Raw genomic sequence first — 22,607 nt, 5'->3', positions numbered from 1 at the left:
GGACCAGGAGACGGGACTCAGTCTCTTGGCCCGGGACAATGCAGGGAAATCCGTGAATATCTCTCAACCTCCCGGGGCGGCGGGACACAGCTAAAAAATCGTGACAGTCCCGCCGAAAGCGGGACGGTTGGGAGGTATGCATTAAGAAATGTGGAAAGAAGGTCTCTGTGATCAACACTAGCTTACAAGGTGTGTTGCAGATGTAAATCCAAACTATTGTGAGTTATTACACTTTTCTGGCACAAGCACTTTCCATGATTTCCTTTAGTTGATTGGTCAGGGTTTTGGAAAAAAGACATGAATACTAAAGCCTGTATTAGGAAGGGGAGGAGGCCCAGTGTTATCGACAGCACACTTACCTACAGCTAAGATATAGATTTGTGACTCAAGAGTGTTCCACTTTTTCAATATTCCAGGACTGGAACACTTGATACATTGCACACATAGAAGACCTGATCCGTCATCCTGGTCCTGTGTTTCGAAATGGAGTGTGCTCAGTCCCAATGTATTCCTGGCCTAACCATGCATGTCCCTGGTCATTATAGGCACCCTTTGACAAAACAAAATGCAGATCTCTGCAGGGATGGTTAAAGGGTGCATACTGATGGGGACACTTGGATAGTGCCCTTGGGTATAGCCCAAAGCCAAACTTGTTGGGATAGTGGGTCCACAATCTACACATTAATAAAATGATAGAAAAAGGAAGATGTGTGCTCATAGGGTAAACCCTCTTGTTCACAGGTAATAGTGTGTTAGTGTGCAAATTGATACTTATGCTCTCTCAACTTATTCTGTAATTCTGAATAACATAATTCTGAATAATGACACAACAGCTAGAATAGCATCAATTTATTTTCATTGCTCTTGTCTCCAGCTGTAGATTCTGCCTGGAACGGGTGTAAGATATTAACCAATGAGTTGGCTGTATTGTAAACTGGAGTGTGATTGGAGAGGTGCTACCACCTGACCACAGGGAATATAAAACCACTGTGCAGTGGGAGCACATGGTCTTTTAGTCCAGTCCAGACTACAGGAGTCTGAGAGTGTAAAGAGAGAGACAGTGCACAGCACACCTTCAGTGCTGTCACAGAAATGAATCCTAGGAATTGAGTCAGGAGACTCCAGAGCTGCAGCTTCCATATTTTGGACACAGTTCCATCTCAATTCTCCCAGCATGCATCTACTACCAGGCTGTTGCTTTATTCCTGAGGAACACTCTCCACGACCACTCCAGTGGCGGACTGGGAAATTAAAGAGGCCCTGGAAAAAATTTTGAGAGTGGCCCTTTGTTGTGGGTGGAGTCAAATGTATTCGGTGGGGTCATGTGATATGGGTGTAGTTCACAAAATGTTACTCCGGATCACATAATAAGAAAATTTTAATTACCTTTCTTCAGTTTCATATATGTATAATAAAGAGAAAACAGAGATGGATACTGTCTCCCATGTACTCCTAGGTACTGTACCACTATTACAAGAACAAAATTTTATATTGAATATACTAAAATTCTGCCCTTTCATTGAATATAACTGCTATAATACTGCCCCCTATGTACATGAATATAACTACTGTAATACTGCCCTTATGTTCAAGAATATAACTACAATAATACTGCCCCCTACATAGAGGAATATAATTCAAACCAAGAAAAGACAAAATGTGTCAGCTCACCTAGTCTGTAGCTCCAAAGTGCGGGGCCGTGCTCGATGGGTTAACCCGGTCCAATCCCAGGGACTAGCGGTAATGGCACACAAAAAATTGTAAGGTCCATCAGCATCAGGCAAGGGGTTGGTAAAAATAAGGAAAAAAATTTTATTGAAAAAACATCAAAGTTAAAAGTGATCACAGGGAAAAACACAGGTTACGCGTTTCAGACCCCATCCGTGGGTCCTTAGTCATACCTCCAAGCTCCTTTATTTATATTTATATTTATGGATGCAAAAAAAAAAGATTTTAAAAAGTGGCGATTCTGACATTTGGGCGCTATTTTCCATTCTTTGTTTTGATAGATTGGACATTTTGGGACGTGGCAATACCTAGCATGTTTATGATTGTTACTGTTTATTTATTTTTATGGTCTAGGAAAAGGGGGCTAATTTAAACTACTTTTACAGCTGATCTCTATTGTATGGAGAGATCTCAGCCTGTGAGCTTTCTCCATACAACCCCAGCAGAATTACTAGTACATACTGATCCACATACATTACATATATATATATATACACTCACTGGCCACTTTATTAGGTACACCATGCTAGTAACGGGTTGGACCCCCTTTTGCCTTCAGAACTTCCTCAATTCTTCGTGGTGTAGCTTCAACAAGGTGCTGGAAGCATTCCTCAGAGATTTTGGTCCATATTGACATAATGGCATCACACAGTTGCCGCAGATTTGTCGGCTGCACATCCATGATGCAAATCTCCCATTCCACCACATCCCAAAGATGCTCTATTGGATTGAGATCTGGTGACTGTGGAGGCCATTTGAGTACAGTGAACATATTGTCATGTTCAAGAAACCAGCCTGAGATGATTCCAGCTTTATGACATGGCGCATTATCCTGCTGAAAGTAGCCATCAGATGTTGGGTACATTGTGGTCATAAAGGGATGGACATGGTCAGCAACAATACTCAAGTAGGCAGTGGCGTTGCAACGATGCTCAATTGGTACTAAGGGGCCCAAAGAGTGCCAAGAAAATATTCCCCACACCATGACACCACCACCACCAGCCTGAACCGTTGATACAAGGCAGGATGGATCCATGCTTTCATGTTGTTGACACCAAATTCTGACCCTACCATCTGAGTGTTGCAGCAGAAATCAAGACTCATCAGACCAGGCAACGTTTTTCCAATCTTCTACTGTCCAATTTCGATGAGCTTGTGCAAATTGTAGCCGCAGTTTCTTGTTCTTAGCTGAAAGGAGTGGCACCCGGTGTGGTCTTCTGCTGCTGTAGCCCATCTGCCTCAAAGTTCGACGTACTGTGCGTTCAGAGATGCTCTTCTGCCTACCTTGGTTGTAAGGGGTGGCGATTTGAGTCACTGTTGCCTTTCTATCAGTTCGAACCAGTCTGCCCATTCTCCCCTGACCTCTGGCATCAACAAGGCATTTCCGCCCACAGAGCTGCCGCTCACTGGATGTTTTTTCTTTTTCGGACCATTCTCTGTAAACCCTAGAGATGGTTGTGCGTGAAAATCCCAGTAGATCAGCAGTTTCCGAAATACTCAGACCAGCCCTTCTGGCACCAACAACCATGCCACATTCAAAGGCACTCAAATCACCTTTCTTCCCCATACTGATGCTCGGTTTGAACTGCAGGAGATTGTCTTGACCATGTCTACATGCCTAAATTCACTGAGTTGCCGCCATGTGATTGGCTGATTAGAAATTAAGTGTTAACGACCAGTTGGACAGGTGTACCTAATAAAGTGGCTGGTGAGTGTATATATATATATATATATATATATATAATATATATATATATATATATATATATGCTAATAACATTTAAGCACAAACTTTACACATTTCTGCAATTACTTTTCATGGAGAAAGAGAACTAGGTTCTTTGTGGGGAGAATCAATGTGCAGGGAAGCAGCTGCAGCTGCCTGGCAGGGCTAAGATCTTCATAAACATGACATTTGTAGTCCTCCCCAGTCCTCTCCGCCCCGTCTAGCAGCCTCCTGCTTCCTGGTTATGGGAGGAGGGGCCGGAGCAGTGCCCTGTGCCTGATCTCAATTCTGTCCTATCTGGAGGTGTGCAGAGCTCGTTGTAGCTGCTAATCAGCTGTCTGCTATTTACAGGGGCAGCAGCGTGTATGGGACTGTCTGCTGCTGACCCTAGGAAAGTGCACAGGCTGCCTGTAGTGTAGGTGAGGCTGCTCTCTGTGCTGATGCAGGCTGACAGTCTATGTCACATTCTCCTGCACTGACCGGCCCCAGATCACTCAGACAGGTCGGCCCACCGGGATTTTTCCCGGTGGAGTGAATGGCCAGTCCGCCCCTAGTTGCCTGATATCTGTTGTTCAATAAAAAACTGAGAGTTGATTTGCACAACTATGCCTCCGTCTGATCCATGAACACGGCTGTTTACCACCACGGGCTTCCCCCTCCATTGACAAGGGACTCATATTACAGACAGTCAGAGGTTGCCCTAGGGAGAACCCGTACATCAGCCTCCCCCTCCTTATTTCGAGCAAACACCACCTGCTGGAGACCTGCCAGGCTGTGAGACAGCCCTCTGGTCCCCATACCAAGCACTGTGACATCAGCGTGCCCTAGGCCGCAATCACCAGCCACTCTGGTATTCTGGGCCCCGGCTGTCTCCAGGCCCCTAGAAAAGGCCAGACCTTTGGGGGATGTTGCATATGTATACTGGAGCACTTCAGTTCCACATGGGGAATTAAATTTGTCATCCAGGTGAGCTGACTCTCTTCAATTTTTTAACAATTGCTCTTCTCCTTGCTCTTAAAAATATATAAATGACGGCTGATTTGAATTAAAAATACCCTTAAGAAACAATATAATTAGAACTGAATAAGGATGTATGGTCATTTGCAGATAACACAAAGAAGCTAAATATATATTGTAAAAGTTTAAATAATCTCACAAACGAGCAGCACTCCGCTTGCTTGCGAATGGCTACATTGAGTTAGCTGAAACGTTGCATTTCCACTTGTGAACAAATATTCCACGCCACGGAGTGCTGCTCGTTTGTGTGATTATTTGGATTCCTGGGATCTTGAGTAGGACCCCTACGAGCATGCACCCACCATTGGATGTTAATCCATTCTTCACTGAGCCGCGCCTTTATCTCTTATACTACTGTAAAGTTTATATGTGGTTAGGTTGGAAAAACTAGAACAAGTAGAACCTCAGTGCCATGAACAGTGATGCAGCCCCTGCAGAAAGTTTGTATGTTATTCATGTGGTTGTGCGGGGTTCTTCCAGATACTCTGGTTTCCTAAAACACAAGTCAGTAAGCTGTACAATTTTTAATAGTTTGTATCTTAAATTATAAAAAGCTAGAATAAAGATTAAGATTAACAAGATTTACATAATTCTATATTTAACCAGGTTGGAAAAATAAGAAAAAGTACAGCCCGAAAGAGAGAGTACCATGTGCTGTTTATGGTCATCACTACTGTGATCTGCTACCTTATTTGTTGGCTGCCTTATGGAGTGGTTGCACTGCTGGCTACATTTGGAAGGCCTGGAATTGTCACTCCCGTTGCAAGCGTTATACCATCAATTCTGGCCAAAAGCAGCACTGTTTGCAATCCACTAATCTACATATTTATGAATAAGCAGGTAAGATTTTACCTTATTTATGTGTCATTATTATGTGTATGAGACCAACAACACAAAAATAATGAACTGAAAAAGATTAGCACTATAGTACAGACAGCCCCACTAGACTTACAAATGACCCTTAGTTATAAACTGACCTCTGTGACTTCTGGTGAAGATATTTGGATGCTGGAAATGCACTGAACTTCAGGCTGAGACTGCAATGGCCAATAATAGTTATCTATGGTGTCTGCAATGGAGCTTCATTGATTCTTGACAACCCAAAGTATATCAGTTCCAACATAAATGCAACTTAAGAACAAACCTAAAGAACCTATCTTGTACATAACCTGGGGACTGCCTTTCAGTATAATAGCAAAGAAGGTCATAAACTAATATTTACACTTAACTTTAAATTGCAAGAATACAGGTATATTTTTGTTCTTTACAAAATAAAGAGCATGAAATCCCCTGAGCTTTATAGTGTGTTACCACCATGAATGACTCCAGAGACTCTGTTGGTGCTCCTTCTGCCTACTATTGTCAGTGTAAACCTTTCTCGTGAGTAAGATATGGATATTTTTCCCATTATATACAATACAATACATAAGTATAATAAGATACATAATCTAATAAAATATTCGGCAATACAAAACAACCATTGATGCACAAAGAAAAATGTATCAGATATGGAATAAGCCACAGAACCTCCAGGGTGAGAAGACACACTACAATTTTGACATTTGCCCACATAGTCTTACAATTTTGTTTGTCCTGTTTAGTTGAGTAATATACAAACATAAAAAATGCCCAATCGTGACGCGTTTCGGGTGTACAACACCCTTTCTCAAACATAGGACAATACACTGGCAGTCAATTGCAGATCTTAAATAGCATAGGAATGAACAAAATAAACAACGTTTCGGGAGGTTGGTTCCCATCTCTGCACGCCGGAATAACCCACGAAAGATAGCGGGCCAGTGCGCATGCGTGATTAGGAACCGCGCGCCGGATGTTTAGCCGGCGCGTCATGGCAACGCTTACTTCGCTCACATGAATGGAGTGACTGTTTGTAAGCAAAGAGGCGTGCCATCCTGCTGACCGAGGTACATCGCTCTGAATGGCAGAATGGCTGCGCTACAGACATGTAAACAGATGGGATAAAACATTAAGAGGGATAGTAGGGATAATTTCATCTACCTATGACATAATAAAACATATATACGAGAAGGGCATATAAAGAATACATATACATTATAAAAGGTAATGGAATAATAATAATAATAATTAATAAGATAATAAATTAAATAATATTAAATATATTAAATGATAAGATAATCAGATATTTGTAAAACATATATGTATCTAGAGAGCTCTTTAAAATGACATGATATAGTAGACATCTAAAAGACATTTGAAAGATATTAAGAGACATTGAAGGAACGATACCGGTGTCTCAAAAATTAGAAGGTATAAATGGGGGAAAAAAACGAAGGAATCGATAAAAAATTATATATATATGTATATATTCATAATGAATCGATAAAAAATATATATAAATATATATACACCCAAAATAGCAGCTATGTTAATATGTGCAATTATAATCTACCTCCGAGGTGAAGAACAGTGCAATATAATTCATATCCTAGTCAACAATAATAAGGAAAGGTACTCTAGTAGATGTTCTCCAGACTTTCATTCAGCCCTACAGGTATCAAGCTCTGAAGCTTGAATATCCAATACATCTCTCTTTTTTTTTTGTGAGATGGTTAAACCTCTGGGGAACAGTATGGTCAATATGCTCTATCGGGAGTATGCTGAATTCCTTGATGTTACAATTATGGTGGATAGCTGCGTGGCGGGATACACTGTGGAGAGTAAAGCCATTTTGGATATTATGCCTGTGTGTGTTTAGCCTTTCTCTTAAAGGTTGGATAGTTCGCCCGATATATTGCAGTTTACACTTGCACTCTATTAAGTAAACGATGTAATTAGAACCACAGTTTAAAAAACTTTTTATCGGGTAGGATTCTTTCGTTATGTTAGACATAAATGTGTTTTGTCTGTGTTTAATTGTTTCGCAACATTTACATCTTGCGTGTCCACATTTGAAACTGCCCAGGACTTTAGGAAAAAGGGATACCAAGGGATTTTTTGTCATCCCAGGTCTCAACCGACTCAGGGCCAATATATTTTTAAGTGTTTTTTTCCCCCATTTATACCTTCTAATTTTTGAGACACCGGTATCGTTCCTTCAATGTCTCTTAATATCTTTCAAATGTCTTTTAGATGTCTACTATATCATGTCATTTTAAAGAGCTCTCTAGATACATATATGTTTTACAAATATCTGATTATCTTATCATTTAATATATTTAATATTATTTAATTTATTATCTTATTAATTATTATTATTATTATTATTATTATTCCATTACCTTTTATAATGTATATGTATTCTTTATATGCCCTTCTCGTATATATGTTTTATTATGTCATAGGTAGATGAAATTATCCCTACTATCCCTCTTAATGTTTTATCCCATCTGTTTACATGTCTGTAGCGCAGCCATTCTGCCATTCAGAGCGATGTACCTCGGTCAGCAGGATGGCACGCCTCTTTGCTTACAAACAGTCGCTCCATTCATGTGAGCGAAGTAAGCGTTGCCATGACGCGCCGGCTAAACATCCGGCGCGCGGGTCCTAATCACGCATGCGCACTGGCCCGCTATCTTTCGTGGGTTATTCCGGCGTGCAGAGACGGGAACCAACCTCCCGAAACGTTGTTTATTTTGTTCATTCCTATGCTATTTAAGATCTGCAATTGACTGCCAGTGTATTGTCCTATGTTTGAGAAAGGGTGTTGTACACCCGAAACGCGTCATTATTGGGCATTTTTTATGTTTGTATATTTTAAAAACAAAAGGATTAAAAGTACTAATTTCTTGCAAGCTGAAGGTAATTGATTTTTTTGGGAATGTGTACTGTCAGTGCCCCACGATAGTCTTGGTGCAGTTTTTCCTATATTCTTCATATTTATAGTTAAACAATTCATAATGTATATACTACAAATTAAATATTATCTAAAACCAATATTAGACAATTCAAAATAAATAGTTATGCATAAAATTAAATAAAATAACATATATCTGTGAATCCTGATCACCGTGGTCTCGTTCCTTGAAACGCTAGCGAAATGCATAATTTTATTATGGCGGCTCAGAGATAGTGATGGAACGCTTGTAACTACAGTGGCCGAAAGTAGTCAAAAAGGTATTGAGGGCAAATTATAGCAGCATAGAGATAGTAATGGAACCCTAGTGGAATGCATATAACTACGGTGGTCGAGGGTGACCAAGAAGGTATTGAAGGCAAGGCATTGGATGCATCAATGCTGTTCACGTAACAGGCAGAAGAGAAATTACACTACCGCTTCGGAAATTTCATTGGGGCCGTCCTGACTAAGGGTATGTAACTTATACATCCAGTAAACCTCTCTCCGACATAACGTCTGGTATTGATTTGTCACATTATCGCTGATGTGATCTATTTGGCTGATAATCATCAGTTTTTCATTTTTCTGATGTATAAAAATAAAGTGTTTAGACAACCCATGTTTCAAAAAGCCTTTCTTAATATTTCCTCTATGACCTGTGAGACGGTCATGCAGTTGTTGTGTTGTCCTACCAACATACTGCAGGCTACCAAAGCTCCTCAGACAGATCCTCAAAGTCCAGGGCCCCCCACTGCTACCGCTGCTAGCTGCACCTCTGGTATGAAAACTTCTTTATCACAGAGAAAGATAACCAAGAAAACTAATATAAGATAACTAATGGATTTGTCACTTCTGATTTATTATTATATCAGAAGAAATAGGAATAGAAATAAGAATGACCAGTCACAAGGTTCAATGTCTATTTCATTTTCAGAACACTTTAAAAAGTTGTACAATATGTCTTTCTTGTTCACTCAGTTAATGCAAAAGCACACAAAAAGGATGCAGATTCCATGAGAAAAAAGGATTCATCTAGAGACACCACATGATAGCAATATGATACAATCAGGCAAGGATTTAGATACAGAACAGTACATGCAATACACATGTAACCACAAATACGGCAATCTGGAATAATCAGGGTCAAGTCTTTATGCTCTTTCCTTGCTGATAACAATTTCCTGCATAATACTTGTGCTTTTTATGTTCAAATCTTAGTCCAATAGGTGTAAACAAGTGGGGTATTATACATTATACATCATACTAAAGTCTGTTTGGCCCTAAAAACAATAATGAGTGGGGTTGTATGGAGGGAGGACTAGTTGCACCGCTATGCAGGGAAACCTTGATTGTCAGAATAATGGACACAACACACAGTTCAGTAAAAAAAAAATCAAACTGTTTATTTACAAGAAATCTTCTATACATTGTGCATACATAAAAATGTACAAAACCAAAATAGAAAAAGTGTTCAAATGTGTACAAACATTGTTCAAAAATGATGCAACTTGGAAACATATTAAATTTTATTTGATGGACATCAAGCCAGAAAGTTAAAAATAAATTGTTACCAAAAGACCATCAAAGCTAGTAAAAAATTAGTCTGGCTTTGAATCGAAAACACTAAGAATACAAAAAGATCAGGTAAAATTTATGAGTGATCCTGCAACTCAGGCTGAAAGAATACAATAGATCCATTAGATGTGAATTTTTTTCAGAATCCGTCACAATGGATGCACAGGGATACATTGGAGCACCGCAAGAGACAGACTGCTGTACAGATATATGACCCCATAAATTCTAGTCTGTGGTCCCGCTATAATAGATCATCTCTAGTTTTAATACTGTATCCTTTCCCCAATACACATGACGGACACTTGCCTTATGCTCACTGAATTTATCAGTTGTAAATCCAGTGCTTAGGTTTATCAGGTTTAAGTGCAAGGATCACCAACTTTAGAGCCATTGAGAACGTTATACTGACTCCGAGCTTAGTGAATCGTAGATAAAGTGCAACCCGATGCTTGGCAATGAACGAGATATAAACAGTATACATTTTGTGGGTGCACAGTGTACGTGTGCCAGCATGTGGCAGGTGAGGCAGATAGAAAATGTTGTGTTCTATTCTACTGTACAGTATATTAGCGCCAAAGAGTGCCACATATATTAAAACCTCTGTGAAAAGCATGTGGTCACGGATCAAGTAGTAATTACTTCATAACAGTTCCTTACATCGTAAATCTTCAAGATCATTTGAACATAAATACAGTGAAGAAGAGTCTCACGACTAGATCTTCCTATTTATCTCACTCTAATCTACCATGCGATATTTGCGAAGCATTGGTCCTTGGACCAGGGTCACTGCATCCTCCCGCCAATACAACAGTGTTAGTTCAGTACTGTGAGCATTAGGTTTAGCAGCAGAATGAGACACATTAATGCAGATATCTAACAACTAACGAGTATGCAAATGAGGAAAAAAAATCATCACATTTCTAGCCTGTTACTGTGCAAAATAACAAAGTATCAAAAGCGGCCAGGGCTTACCAAGCCTTCTCTTTGTGTATGGACACATCTTATTAAGCTATGGCTGTAATGAACACTATGGCTGAATATTTCAGTGGTATAACCGGAAGCAAACTACACAGTATTAAGAATCTCACACCCAATTACAGGCTCACATCTACCTTTCTAAACAAGCATCTAGCATGTCCTGCAGCCTATATGTCCTATTCTATAGATATCTTAAAGAAACAAATACCTTATTAACACTTTGTTATGTAGCAATTTTGTTTATGAAAAACATTTCATACTACACATGATCGTTGTGCCCATCCAACTGGTGACCACATAAAGTATATCTACAGCTGTGAATGGCCATATTGACCTTCTAATCAGAAGGCAGACCTCAAGGTCACACATTGAGGAAGATGTACTGATGAAAGTCCATGTGTTCTGTAAGCTGACAGTTTCTAAATACATAGCAAGAATATGGCACATTATGGTTTGATGGGAGCAGATCTTTAGGTCCATATTAGAATACTGACAACCCCCCGACCACCCTCCTTCCACCAGACATAAGCGAAGCAGTAATAAGTACTCATTGGCTTAGACAAATATTACTATGCCCACCAACCAACCAGCTTAAATTTAAAGACCAATTCATTTAGATGGTCTAAGCAATATCGTTTTCAAGTATTGTTGGTCTAACAACAGTAACAAGTTATTGCACATTATTTCCATAGGCGATCTATGCATTCTTATGTAATGTGGTCATTTAAAGGACAATGCAATGTACTGAAGCCTGGCAGAGTAACTTTTCCTTTCCGGAGGAGATTGTCTTCTGTCCCTTGGTTTATCCGTTGAATGAGCATTTTCTCATAGAGGAGGGGGTGATATGCACCGAGGGTACATGCTGCATCATAGTATTGCTCATGGTAGTGGCACAGATCAGTCTGGCGGTATGATGGGATATATTCATACACATGCACTTTCTCACACAGAGACATCATAATGAGGATACCTAACAAATATAAGCACAGAAAGAAAAATACATAAGAAACTGAATTCTAATACAGAAAGATACATATTTAAAATATTACTTTTTCTAGCCTGTCACACAAGATGTAAGCATGTATTCTTTGTACTCTCAGCTTCTAATACTCAGTAGTATCAGTAATAGACTGTTACAGGAAAGTTGTCAATCATAGGCTCCAATTTCAGTTAATAAAATACTATATTGAACAATTTTTCATAAAACTACAGATCATTTTGTTTGGCTGTCTATTACCATTCTGCGCATAGAAAGCATGTCACTTGATGGAGATGTATTATGCTGTTTTGTTTATGCAGGTCCAATGCAGATCAATGGTTACACACTGCAAGCAAACTATGTGTTTTCTCTGTTTTGTGAATTAAATGTAATACTTTTTAACAGTGTGACCAATCTGTTAAACTGCTCTGTTTAACTTTTATCAAAATGTGATAAAAATGTAACATAACAGTAAACTTTGTCACATTTATCTTTAGAATGTAGAAAAGATAAGCTGAAAAAAATAACACAGGAACACTGTATAACTTAAAAGGAACCTGTCGTCACGAAGTTTATTTTTACATGACAGGTATCGATGCCATGTTGAGTTTAAAAATGCCTGTGTTGGCATTCTGAATACTTTGGGCTCATTTAGGCGTCAATGGTGGCCCAGCGGCGGTATGGTGCCACACCCGCCGTACACCACAGAAAGATAGAGCATGCTCTATCTTTTTGCGAGTGTGCGGCCGTGCACCGCTGTTTTCTATGGAGGGAGGAGGGGCCACTTCCTCCTCCTCTCCACCACACTGCTTTATAAAAGTTTAAGATATGTGATAATGATAAGATATGTATGTTGTAAAGTAACATGAAAGCAAAAATCGCAATTCGCGCTGTGGAGGGCGTTTTTTTTTGTTTAATAAATCTTATAGTTTTTTTGAATTGGTACATTTCTTTAATAAATAGATTGAGAGTGTAAGATAGTATTATTTAGTGAATCTGCTTAACTATGTTAACATTATGCTTTGTGTTCCTTCTAGTTTTACAAATGCTTCCTTTTACTCTTCCACTGCCATCCATCATCACCAATCGATGGAAAATCTCTGTGCCAATCAAACCTAACAGTTATTCAGCTCAACCAAAGACTCAACAGCACTGTCACACCGAAAGATACACTGATCCCTGGAAGTGCTGAGAAGGTTCCATGCTTATCGAGTCAAGATAAAGATACCTCTGACACAAACGAACGCATCTCCAAGCAAAATAAAAAGAATTCTGCTTTGTGATTTCCTTGCAATTATATCATTAGACAATTATCAATGAGGTCAATTTCATTCCATGAACCAAAGAAATGAAGTTCTGTTGTGAGGTTGATTGAAAGCATGTCAATACTGTGGTCAGATAATATAGTCCCATCTTATATGTATGGAGTATAGGCTGCAGCTATGTGTACAGAAAGATATTCTAGACCTAAAATGAACAAATATGCAGTAAGACATTGATATGGAACGTGAAAGCTGCACATATAGTTTTCTACAAATACACATTGTCATCCTGGTTGCAGGATCCTATTGTGCAACACACATGCACCAAGATTTAGGAAATATTAACTGTCTGTTCTCGGGTAATGACTTGCTAGACATCTAGGAAAGGTTTGTAAGGAGAATGATATGTCACATGTGTCTATCACCTTAACCTACAGTATAAGACAACTTTGGTCCATGCACCTTACTAGTGTGTATGCATGCTCTAAAGAGGAGTTCCCCATCCTGGCACAGAATCACATTGTGGCAATTTGTGAGCTTATTTGCCATGGAGTTCAATGGGGGTCCTTGAATACTGCATCCCCCATGTAAAAATGTGATGTGGCCGGCAACCCCGCCCACCTGGGTATTTTCAAAAGTTTTTCACCAGCATGGAAATCCAATGGTTAAACTTTGTATCTACATCTCCCTGTCCCCATGGGCTCACAATCTAATCAACCTACCAGTATGTTTTGGAGTGTGGGAGGAAACCAGAGGACCCCAACATAAACATGGAGAGAACACACAAACTCTTTACAGATGTTGATCTGGGTGGGACTTGAACCCAGGACCCCAGCACTGCAAGACTCTGTGATTTCAGGAAATATACTGAAATATACTGATGTTAACAGTTTATATACACCTATATATAAACCTGCCACTGAACTCTACTGTCCCTTACATACAATTGGTAAAAAAACAAACAAAAAGGAGGCAAAGTGTAGGGCTGTGCCTACAATATTAGACTATAGTTTGTTTGTTTGTTTGTAGTCTGTTTCCACGAAGACATATAGGCCTGCAAAGGAAAGATCTACTGCACAATTGATTTGTCTTATATTTTAGATGACATACTGGGCCATAACCAATGGCTGTAAAGGTATGCATACCTTTTAATACAAAGGGATCTAGTGATTTTTCTGCTAAAAATCAATCATTGCAGGAATGTGTAAACCCCAGAGCTGCCTCTTTGTGCGTCTCATAATATTAACCAGCTACTTCTATGTTCTTATGCCAACAAATAAAGTGACAATGAATTGTGAAGCTATAACAATGGCCATACAGGTTTCTAGACACTTTGAATGGCATGTGACAGCAGCCATTCGTAGTGGTTGTCACCTCGCCTCTCTAACACTGCAGGGGCCAACATAAAAACTCTGATATTAGAAGACTTTACATAAAAGGACAGCAGAGGGCTTTATGATTATAGGGCTTTTTAATGTTAAGAGGCTCCTTACACAGAAATTGTGCCTCACTGCCTGCATATTACAATGTCAGAAGATGGATGTACATTTTATATAAAAGCTGAGTGGTGCTTTATCTATCTGTCCATGCAAAAGCCGCAGGTAGGGCAAAGACATTTTTAGGCAGCATGATACTGTATTAAAGTAACTTTTACGAATGTTTTTTACAATTGATGTGATAATAACATTATAAAAAGTAGCCAGTCCATTTTGTATGGAATTCAAATGTTGTCCTACACTGCTTTAGTAGAGATAGTATGAAGTCACACATGAGAGTTAGAGGTGATTATTTACATTAGATGTATGTATGTGGAATAAGGGCTAGCTGTTGTAGGAGCTTCATACAAGTATTTTCACCTAATAATTGTGATTGGCATTTGTTATAAAGACGGTGACTCTATAATGCAAACCAAATCTAAATCTGTGGTTGTAAAACTAATGAAAGGTTTGATGTTACATCACATGGGAAAAGCTTGAACTTGAAATCCAGTATATGCAATGAGACCGTGGCATGTTAATATGGAAAGCAACGCTCCAGGCTATGCAATATTACCTTGCCTACTCCATAGCCATAGGTTCCATAAGAGTACAGCCACAACAGAATAAAAGGTAGAAGAAAAAATAAATCTGGTATCTGAGCCAAGATGTAGCGATGTCTTATTTAATGCACTACTGAGATAGTCTGTTAATAGCTCGGCTGCTCTGCAGGGAGGAACATTGTGAAGTGGGCATAGTGGGAGCTCTACCAGCAGGTAACATATGGAAAAGGCACTTTGGATAATTTCATGCACAGCGGACAAAAACACACCATGTAGGAGTATCTTTGGATGATATTCTGCTGATTAGATTTTACAGCACATAATTACTGCATTTTATATAAAGTGTATAATGTATAGTATAGTAAATGATATGCAAATTCACCATGACAATCTAAACATGGTTATATAGAACAATGTTATGTACTGTTCTTTCTGTGCCACTTTTCTGGAGTGTTTTGCCAAACTCTGCAACATATTTGGCCTTTAAGCATTAGTTATGTTACTTCTTTGCCATTTTGCAAGCATGCTGTTTTAATTTGCTCAAGATCTATCATTTGCAACTTTTTAAAAGGCGCATAAAAACTTTAAAAATGCACCACTGAAAAGGTGGCTAAAAGATTTTTCATGTGACTTTTTAACATTTTATGACACTGAGGGCACTTTTGAAACGGATGTATCTTCTATACTGTGAAACACATTTCTGGTGTCCTTTTAAAAAGGATTATATCATAGGTGCTACAGAAATCCATTTATAAAGTTACTGTCGGTAATGCGATTATTATATACAGCTCCCGCTCCCGACTGTAACTTTAACTGATATCTATGGTTCTGTGGCATGTAAAAACACAATCCTAGTACTATTAAAGGGGAGATTTACCTTTTTATAAAATGACACTAGGGCTGTGTTTTTATGCGCCATGGTTCAGAACATATAGCTGTTTGAGGTGTATCTATGTTCTGCTTGAAAGTTTTAAGTTATAGCTTTTAAAATGTGCCTGTCAGCTGGAGAAGTAGGAGCACTCATGCATTTTTTTTAAATTTTTTAGAATTTATGGTAATTCATAAAAGCTTGTAATTAATCCTTTTCTGACCATGGTAATTGGTAAGTAAATGTCCAGATAATGTTTTGCTGTTCTGTAATGCTCTTCTTTAAATTACTTTAATATCTTTGGAAGTGCTTTACATAGCATAACAATTTTTTTTCTCTACAAATGTGAGACTTTAACTTTAATTTTTATTAATTAAATTTTTTTTCTTTATAGAATTAGCAGTCAAATTACTAGGCACTAGGTCTTATTTTCTAGGGATATTTTATTTTCTATGAACAAAAAAATCTACAACTTCTCCAACACCCAAACTCTGAATTTCTTGTGACTCCACTTCTATTGGAATCATTGGCCCCAATCTCTCAATAACACTTTCCTTAAATCAGCCCTTCTTGTCCCGGTAGGTGCTTGTAGAGCATTTATAGTGTAACAATATTTCTTAACTGCAAAGAAATTGTACTAGGTTTTCTTTTCAGGGGGTGTCTTATTTTAGGGAGGAATAAGCACTTTAATATCACATCAGGATTGTGTTTCTAGATATGTACTGTTAAACTAACAGTTGAGAATGGAAAGGAGTACCTAGGTGCATCTATGCTACATTTCAGAAAATATGGCGTTTGAAGTGTGCCACTTTTATTACGTTTACAAATGTGTTAGCTGCACAGGCCAGATAAAACTATCCTAGCTAGTGAAAGTCTCACAAGTCTGCAGACCATAGCATAATGACAGTTAGAAAAGCAGTAATCCTGCAAGCAGCAGAAGCAGACTTCCACTATAGTAATAAATGAATTCTGATGATCCAGACGGCTCAGTGTGATCAGTTTGTGAAGTGTGTTACTCCAAAACTGCTGAAACTAAACTTTTGACAAAATGAGACAGAAAAAACAAACTAGCCCAAAATAAACACGCCAGAAAAGTGGCTTTAAAAATCCCTGATGATAGATCGGGCCAATTGTCTTTGTGTCTTGTAATTATATAAAGTATATTTTTTTATGTGGACTTTATTGTGAAACAATAGAATGTAAACATTCCCCCCTGAGAAAAAAACTAACTTTGTGTAATGGAAGTTGTATATTTTTATCTTTATGAATAATATGCACAATGCTTTTAGCATATCTAAACTAAAATCAGACTGAAGCTGTGCCACAGGGTCCCAGAAAGGGCTTTAGAACTGAAGAAGTAGAGTATTGATCTTCCATAAAGATTCTACTGATTTTAGCAGTGCCATGCTACTTGTAATAACAGCTTTTCTGATGGCCGTCGCCATGTCCTGCTTCATAACTGTTTCTTTCTTTTACACATACAGTAGTAAATGAAAGCTGAATTCTGAATTGTGAAGTTAATATGGAACAATTGGGGACATTTACCAGGGCTTCTGCACCAACAGGAATTGTGATTAGATCACCCTCTTATGTCAAATCCAAGCCAAGTGGACATGGAATGGGGTGCATGCTGTGGTGGAGCCCACTTGCTATAGCCTGCTCTACTTCAGGCCTCAATGGGCTCCTGTAACAGCCAATTCTACTCTATACAGAAGGTAGATGTGCTGGTGTATGATAATTTCCCCCCATTGTGTGGCTTTGTGCAGCTAATGGGTAAAAGTATTTTTCTTCAGTATTAATGATTATAATTTAGTACTATGTCTGACGCAATCTGAATATTTATGGTACAGTATAGCCTGTATTTAAAGCGTAACTAAACTTTTAACATATTGAATAAATCAGAAGTGCAGGTTTTAAAGAAATTTGTTCTTATGCTTTTCTTATTCCCTTAAACCAATAAAGAAAAATAAATGAATACAATTAGACTCAATGCCATTAATCACTAAATGGGGCTTAAATAGTCTTCCTTTATGATTCAAAAAATGTTTTGGCCTTTCTAACGTAGGTGGAGTTATCTCCAAGATGGCCACCACATCATACTACAAGACCCATGATCCCTCAGTTCTCGGTAACTCCTCCTCCCTCTTATGCTCTGCTCCTGGTGATGATGTAACAGACTGTCTTGCTCTGTTACCATAGTAATAATGTGTGTAACTGCCATCACTGCACATTGCCTCACTGCCATGGTGTCTCACCACAACACTGGCCATACTGGATGCACTGCAAGCAACCGACTACGGTCAATCATAGTGATGATTACATGACTTGCCTAGACAGGTGCAGGACATGTGATGTGGACATGTGACCAGCGGCCATCTTCTGTCCTGTGTCTCTTCCACTGGGAGAAAATCAATGGACTGATTAAAGGGCCTGTAGCATTTAAATTCTTCATTATAGTGTATGTCAGCAGCATTTTTCTGCTAAGGGAAGCAAAATTTTTAAATAACAACTAATTACACATTAGCTTAGATTTTAATTATTTGAATATGAATTATGTCTAGTTTTTTCTTGCCTTGAACCTGACATCTGTTTACCTCGATTTAGACACAAGCAGTTTCACCTTCATAAAGTTGAAACATAATATTGTATAAACTGGTGGCTGGTATACAAGTTGTACCCACAAATATCCCTCACATAGACTGTACCCACTCAGTTGATGAAACATTATAAAAGGTTTATGTTTGGTCCCATCTGATTATATGATATAGACACACATATACACTGTACATGTATATTACAATCTTGCCCTGGCTACAATGTCTGTAATATGTTGTAACTACTACAGTCATGTATGATCCTATAGTAAAAGTCATATATTTGTTATGTATGGTTGAGTTTCACTGCCACATTCACTTGTGTAAGACACTATTGCACCCTAGCACACAATAAGTGCTTCTCACTTGTGATAAGTTGCTGTGCAGTTTAAAGGTTATTTGAAGTTATGTTCTCAACACAATAGCTTTTTACATTTTACCTAAGTTAAGTATTGTTGAATTCTGAATGCAAATAATAAAAAAAAGTCCCAGTCTTCTGTTCTCTGTCTTGTCTGTTTATCAGGAATATGGAAATATAGTATATGTGGGATGATGCTACACATGTGAGTATGTGTGGGAGAGTTTGACATGTAATGCCACCTGTCAGAGATTCTATACTATGCGCAATAAGGTATGTAAATGCTGACAATGCAGATCCCACTATGGTTGCTTTGTATGAATACTAATATCAGTAATTGGAGTCACCACCTTTTGCTTCTGTAGGTGTTGATGGCTTGCAGGCATTGTTGTCTGCTTCTTTTTATAGAATGACTACTGCACATCACTGTTTCAGAGATGCTTGACAATAAATGCTTGCCTAAGGTGAAGTCACAACCTAGAAGCTAATAGTTACAGATTTTACCATTCCAAGCCTTCCTTATGTTACCACTAGTGGAGAAGCTGCTGTCTCTTTAGACATTAGGCCTCCAATGAAGACAAGCTCTCAGTATTATATGGTTAAGATGACTGATCTTCGGCATACTGTACAGCTACAGATGAATGGATAACAGTATGGAAGCATATGGGGATTTTCCACATCATTTTTTATAATGTGCAAACCACACATTGTAATAAATGGGTTAAAACGAGACAAGTCTTTGCTATCATGGTTAAAGATCGTCACTCCCTAATGACATCACAGGGAGCGACGAGCCTGTGAGCCCTCTCCACACAGAGGCAGCCGACATGTGATGAACTAATACGTCACACGTCGGTAAGGGCTTAAAAGCCGTAACTTTGGGTTAGTGGCACCAAGAATCACAACTTGGTGTCATAGAAAAGACTGTCACTTTAACAGTTAAAATCTTCGATTTTCTGGCAGCTAGAACCACAATCCAGATATCTTCTAAAAAAAAGAGACTCTCATTTTCATATGGCACCCTAATTTTGATTCTAGGTGCCACTGATCCAAAAACTTCCGATTTCTTAGTCAGTAGGTAGAATGAAAGAGGAGACGGATGCACAAAGGAGCGTCACACAGCTCACTGATAAAATAAACAATTACTTTGTGCGTAGATACATTTTGGAAAGGTATAACATGAACATATGTTACTCTCTCCTACTAAGGACATCAGAGAGCTTTAAAATTTGATTCCCTGCACTTAATCTTGTTGCATTTGACCTCCCCAACCCCCCAGAACTTGTCCAAATACTTGCAAGTAGCACGTAAACACCACCCTTTCCTGAATAAAAATATACCTACATTATAGAGTTGTAACTCAAATTCTTATGAACCGCTGGAGGTTCTATTATTGCTCAAGTAATACAATTTCGCATATATTACATTCATTTTAAACTGACCTTTAGTTTGGTTTAGGGATATATAGTTTTTTTTATTCATTTGAGCTTCAGTGTACGCGAGTGTAAAATAACATATCTACGTAAAAAACTTTGTCGCACTCCACAGATTTAAAATTCACTATGTTGCATATTTTGGGGAATATGCACATTTATCCTTCAGCTGTTTGGAATGGGTAACTCCGTGACGACAAGTGTCGTACATAGAGGTCCTCTAAGTCAGTGATTTTCAACCTGTGTGCCGCGGCACACTAGTGTGCCGCGACACATGGTTGAGTGTGCCGCGGGGAGCCCCTGTGCACGCCTCCTGCTGGTTGTGAAGGGCGGCATTTTCAGCTAGGACGTGTCACTGTACAATGTGCCGACACGTCCTGGCTGCCTGTGACTGCAGGAGGAGAGCCTCCCCCCCCATCATACCTCTCCTAGCCGGCTCCCAGAGGCGTAACAACAGGGGGCCTGAATGGGCGCCCGCCCATCTAATCCGGGGGCGCCGCGCCAGACCTGCCTTCTTCATCCGCGACAGCCTCCCCAAGTCATCTGTGGCCGGGCCCGCCCTTCACATGTGCAGCCGCCCACCCATTTGATCTTCGGCTGGGCCCGCCCTTCACATCAGCGGCTGCCCGGCCTCTCCGTTCCGCGGCCAGGCCCACCTGTTCCTGTCGTGCGCGCTCGTTCCCTCTGCGGCCTGGTCTGCTATAGCTATACATCTGCAGCCGCGGCCCCCTCCATCCCGGGCTGCTGCCCGTCCTTCTCATTCGCGGCAGGTCGGCGCGTTAATCCCATAGGCCGCCGGCCACTCCGCTTTTCCACCTATAGCCGCCGGCCACTTCTCATCCGCGGCACGCAGCACCCGTTCCGGCCGCGGACGTTAGGCCCGCCCATCCGCAGCCGCCAAGTCTTTCTCATCTGTGGCCCAACGTTGCCAGCACACTGCCAGCAAATGTATGTACTTTTTATATTTTTAGAAGGGTGTATATATAAATCTGTATATGCATGCTGCATGAGTGTATATACTGTAGAAGTGTGAATATATATGTGTTTATGCTGTCTATTTGTGTATATACTGTATGTGTGTAACTCAGCTCTACTACACCTGACCGACTCAGACTTCTACTACACCTGACCGACTCAGACTTCTACTACACCTGACCGACTCAGACTTCTACTACACCTGACCGACTCAGCCCTACTACACCTGACCGACTCAGCCCTACTACACCTGACCGACTCAGACTTCTACTACACCTGACCGACTCAGACTTCTACTACACCTGACCGACTCAGACTTCTACTACACCTGACCGACTCAGCCCTACTACACCTGACCGACTCAGACTTCTACTACACCTGACCGACTCAGACTTCTACTACACCTGACCGACTCAGACTTCTACTACACCTGACCGACTCAGACTTCTACTACACCTGACCGACTCAGCCCTACTACACCTGACCGACTCAGACTTCTACTACACCTGACCGACTCAGACTTCTACTACACCTGACCGACTCAGACTTCTACTACACCTGACCGACTCAGACTTCTACTACACCTGACCGACTCAGACTTCTACTACACCTGACCAACTCAGCCCTACTACACCTGACCGACTCAGCTCTACTACACCTGACCGACTCAGCCCTACTGCATCTATATATTGTCCTAACCATTTTGCCACAAATAATAATAAAAAGCAATCATTTGGATGTACGATGTCTAAAAGGGTATTGATGGAAACATCATCTTATACAGCAAAAAAGCTATATAAAGTATGAAATGGTCCTACATATATGTTAGAATATTTGGAATCTCCCTGATCTTATTGACCCAAAGATTAAAGGGGAGATATAATTTGGGGTGCACAGCGACAGCTGTAAAACAGCCCACAAGAAAATGTCGCAATTCTTGTGTCAGTTGTTCTGCAAATGAAATTTATTTCCACTTTTCCAGTACACAGCATGGAATATCAAATGCTGCCGCTACCAAGTATAATTTGTACTGCAGATAAGGCTGTGTTCACACTGCATTTTCTCTATTGTAATGATACGATGAGAGAATTCACAATGAATCCCACTGTATATGTCGTGGTAAGGGGGGGGGGCGTCTTTCTGAAGTTCGCCTCAGGCAGCAGAAAGGCTAGGTACACCCCTGGCCGCGCCCCCGTGTTTTGGCCCCCATACTTACCTACAAGCCCCGCGTCGGCGATCCGCCCATCTTCTGTAGCTCC

At 39.8% G+C, this 22,607-nt stretch overlaps 2 protein-coding genes across 3 annotated transcripts in view; one reads left to right on the top strand and one right to left on the bottom strand.

Moving 5' to 3' along the window:
• LOC140118217 (pinopsin-like) overlaps positions 1 to 19,098 on the top strand; it is a 165,933-nt gene extending 146,835 nt beyond the window's left edge. Inside the window, exons 4-5 of the mRNA XM_072135839.1 lie at positions 5,078 to 5,311; positions 12,858 to 19,098. Coding sequence (XP_071991940.1) covers positions 5,078 to 5,311; positions 12,858 to 13,103 — 480 coding nt within the window. The 3' untranslated portion in view covers positions 13,104 to 19,098. The remainder of the gene's footprint in view (positions 1 to 5,077; positions 5,312 to 12,857) is intronic.
• The window catches only part of ST6GAL2 (ST6 beta-galactoside alpha-2,6-sialyltransferase 2), a 98,505-nt gene continuing 85,563 nt past the window's right edge, over positions 9,666 to 22,607 (bottom strand). For both annotated transcript variants that reach the window (XM_072135837.1, XM_072135838.1), the window contains one exon: positions 9,666 to 11,811. In XM_072135837.1, coding sequence (XP_071991938.1) covers positions 11,549 to 11,811 — 263 coding nt within the window. In that variant the 3' untranslated portion in view covers positions 9,666 to 11,548. The remainder of the gene's footprint in view (positions 11,812 to 22,607) is intronic.

The sequence above is a fragment of the Engystomops pustulosus genome, chromosome 2 (genome assembly GCF_040894005.1).
Source record: "Engystomops pustulosus chromosome 2, aEngPut4.maternal, whole genome shotgun sequence".
Lineage (NCBI taxonomy): Eukaryota > Metazoa > Chordata > Amphibia > Anura > Leptodactylidae > Engystomops > Engystomops pustulosus.
Note: the sequence above shows the minus strand (reverse complement) of the source record. Positions and strands in the feature narration are given on the sequence as shown.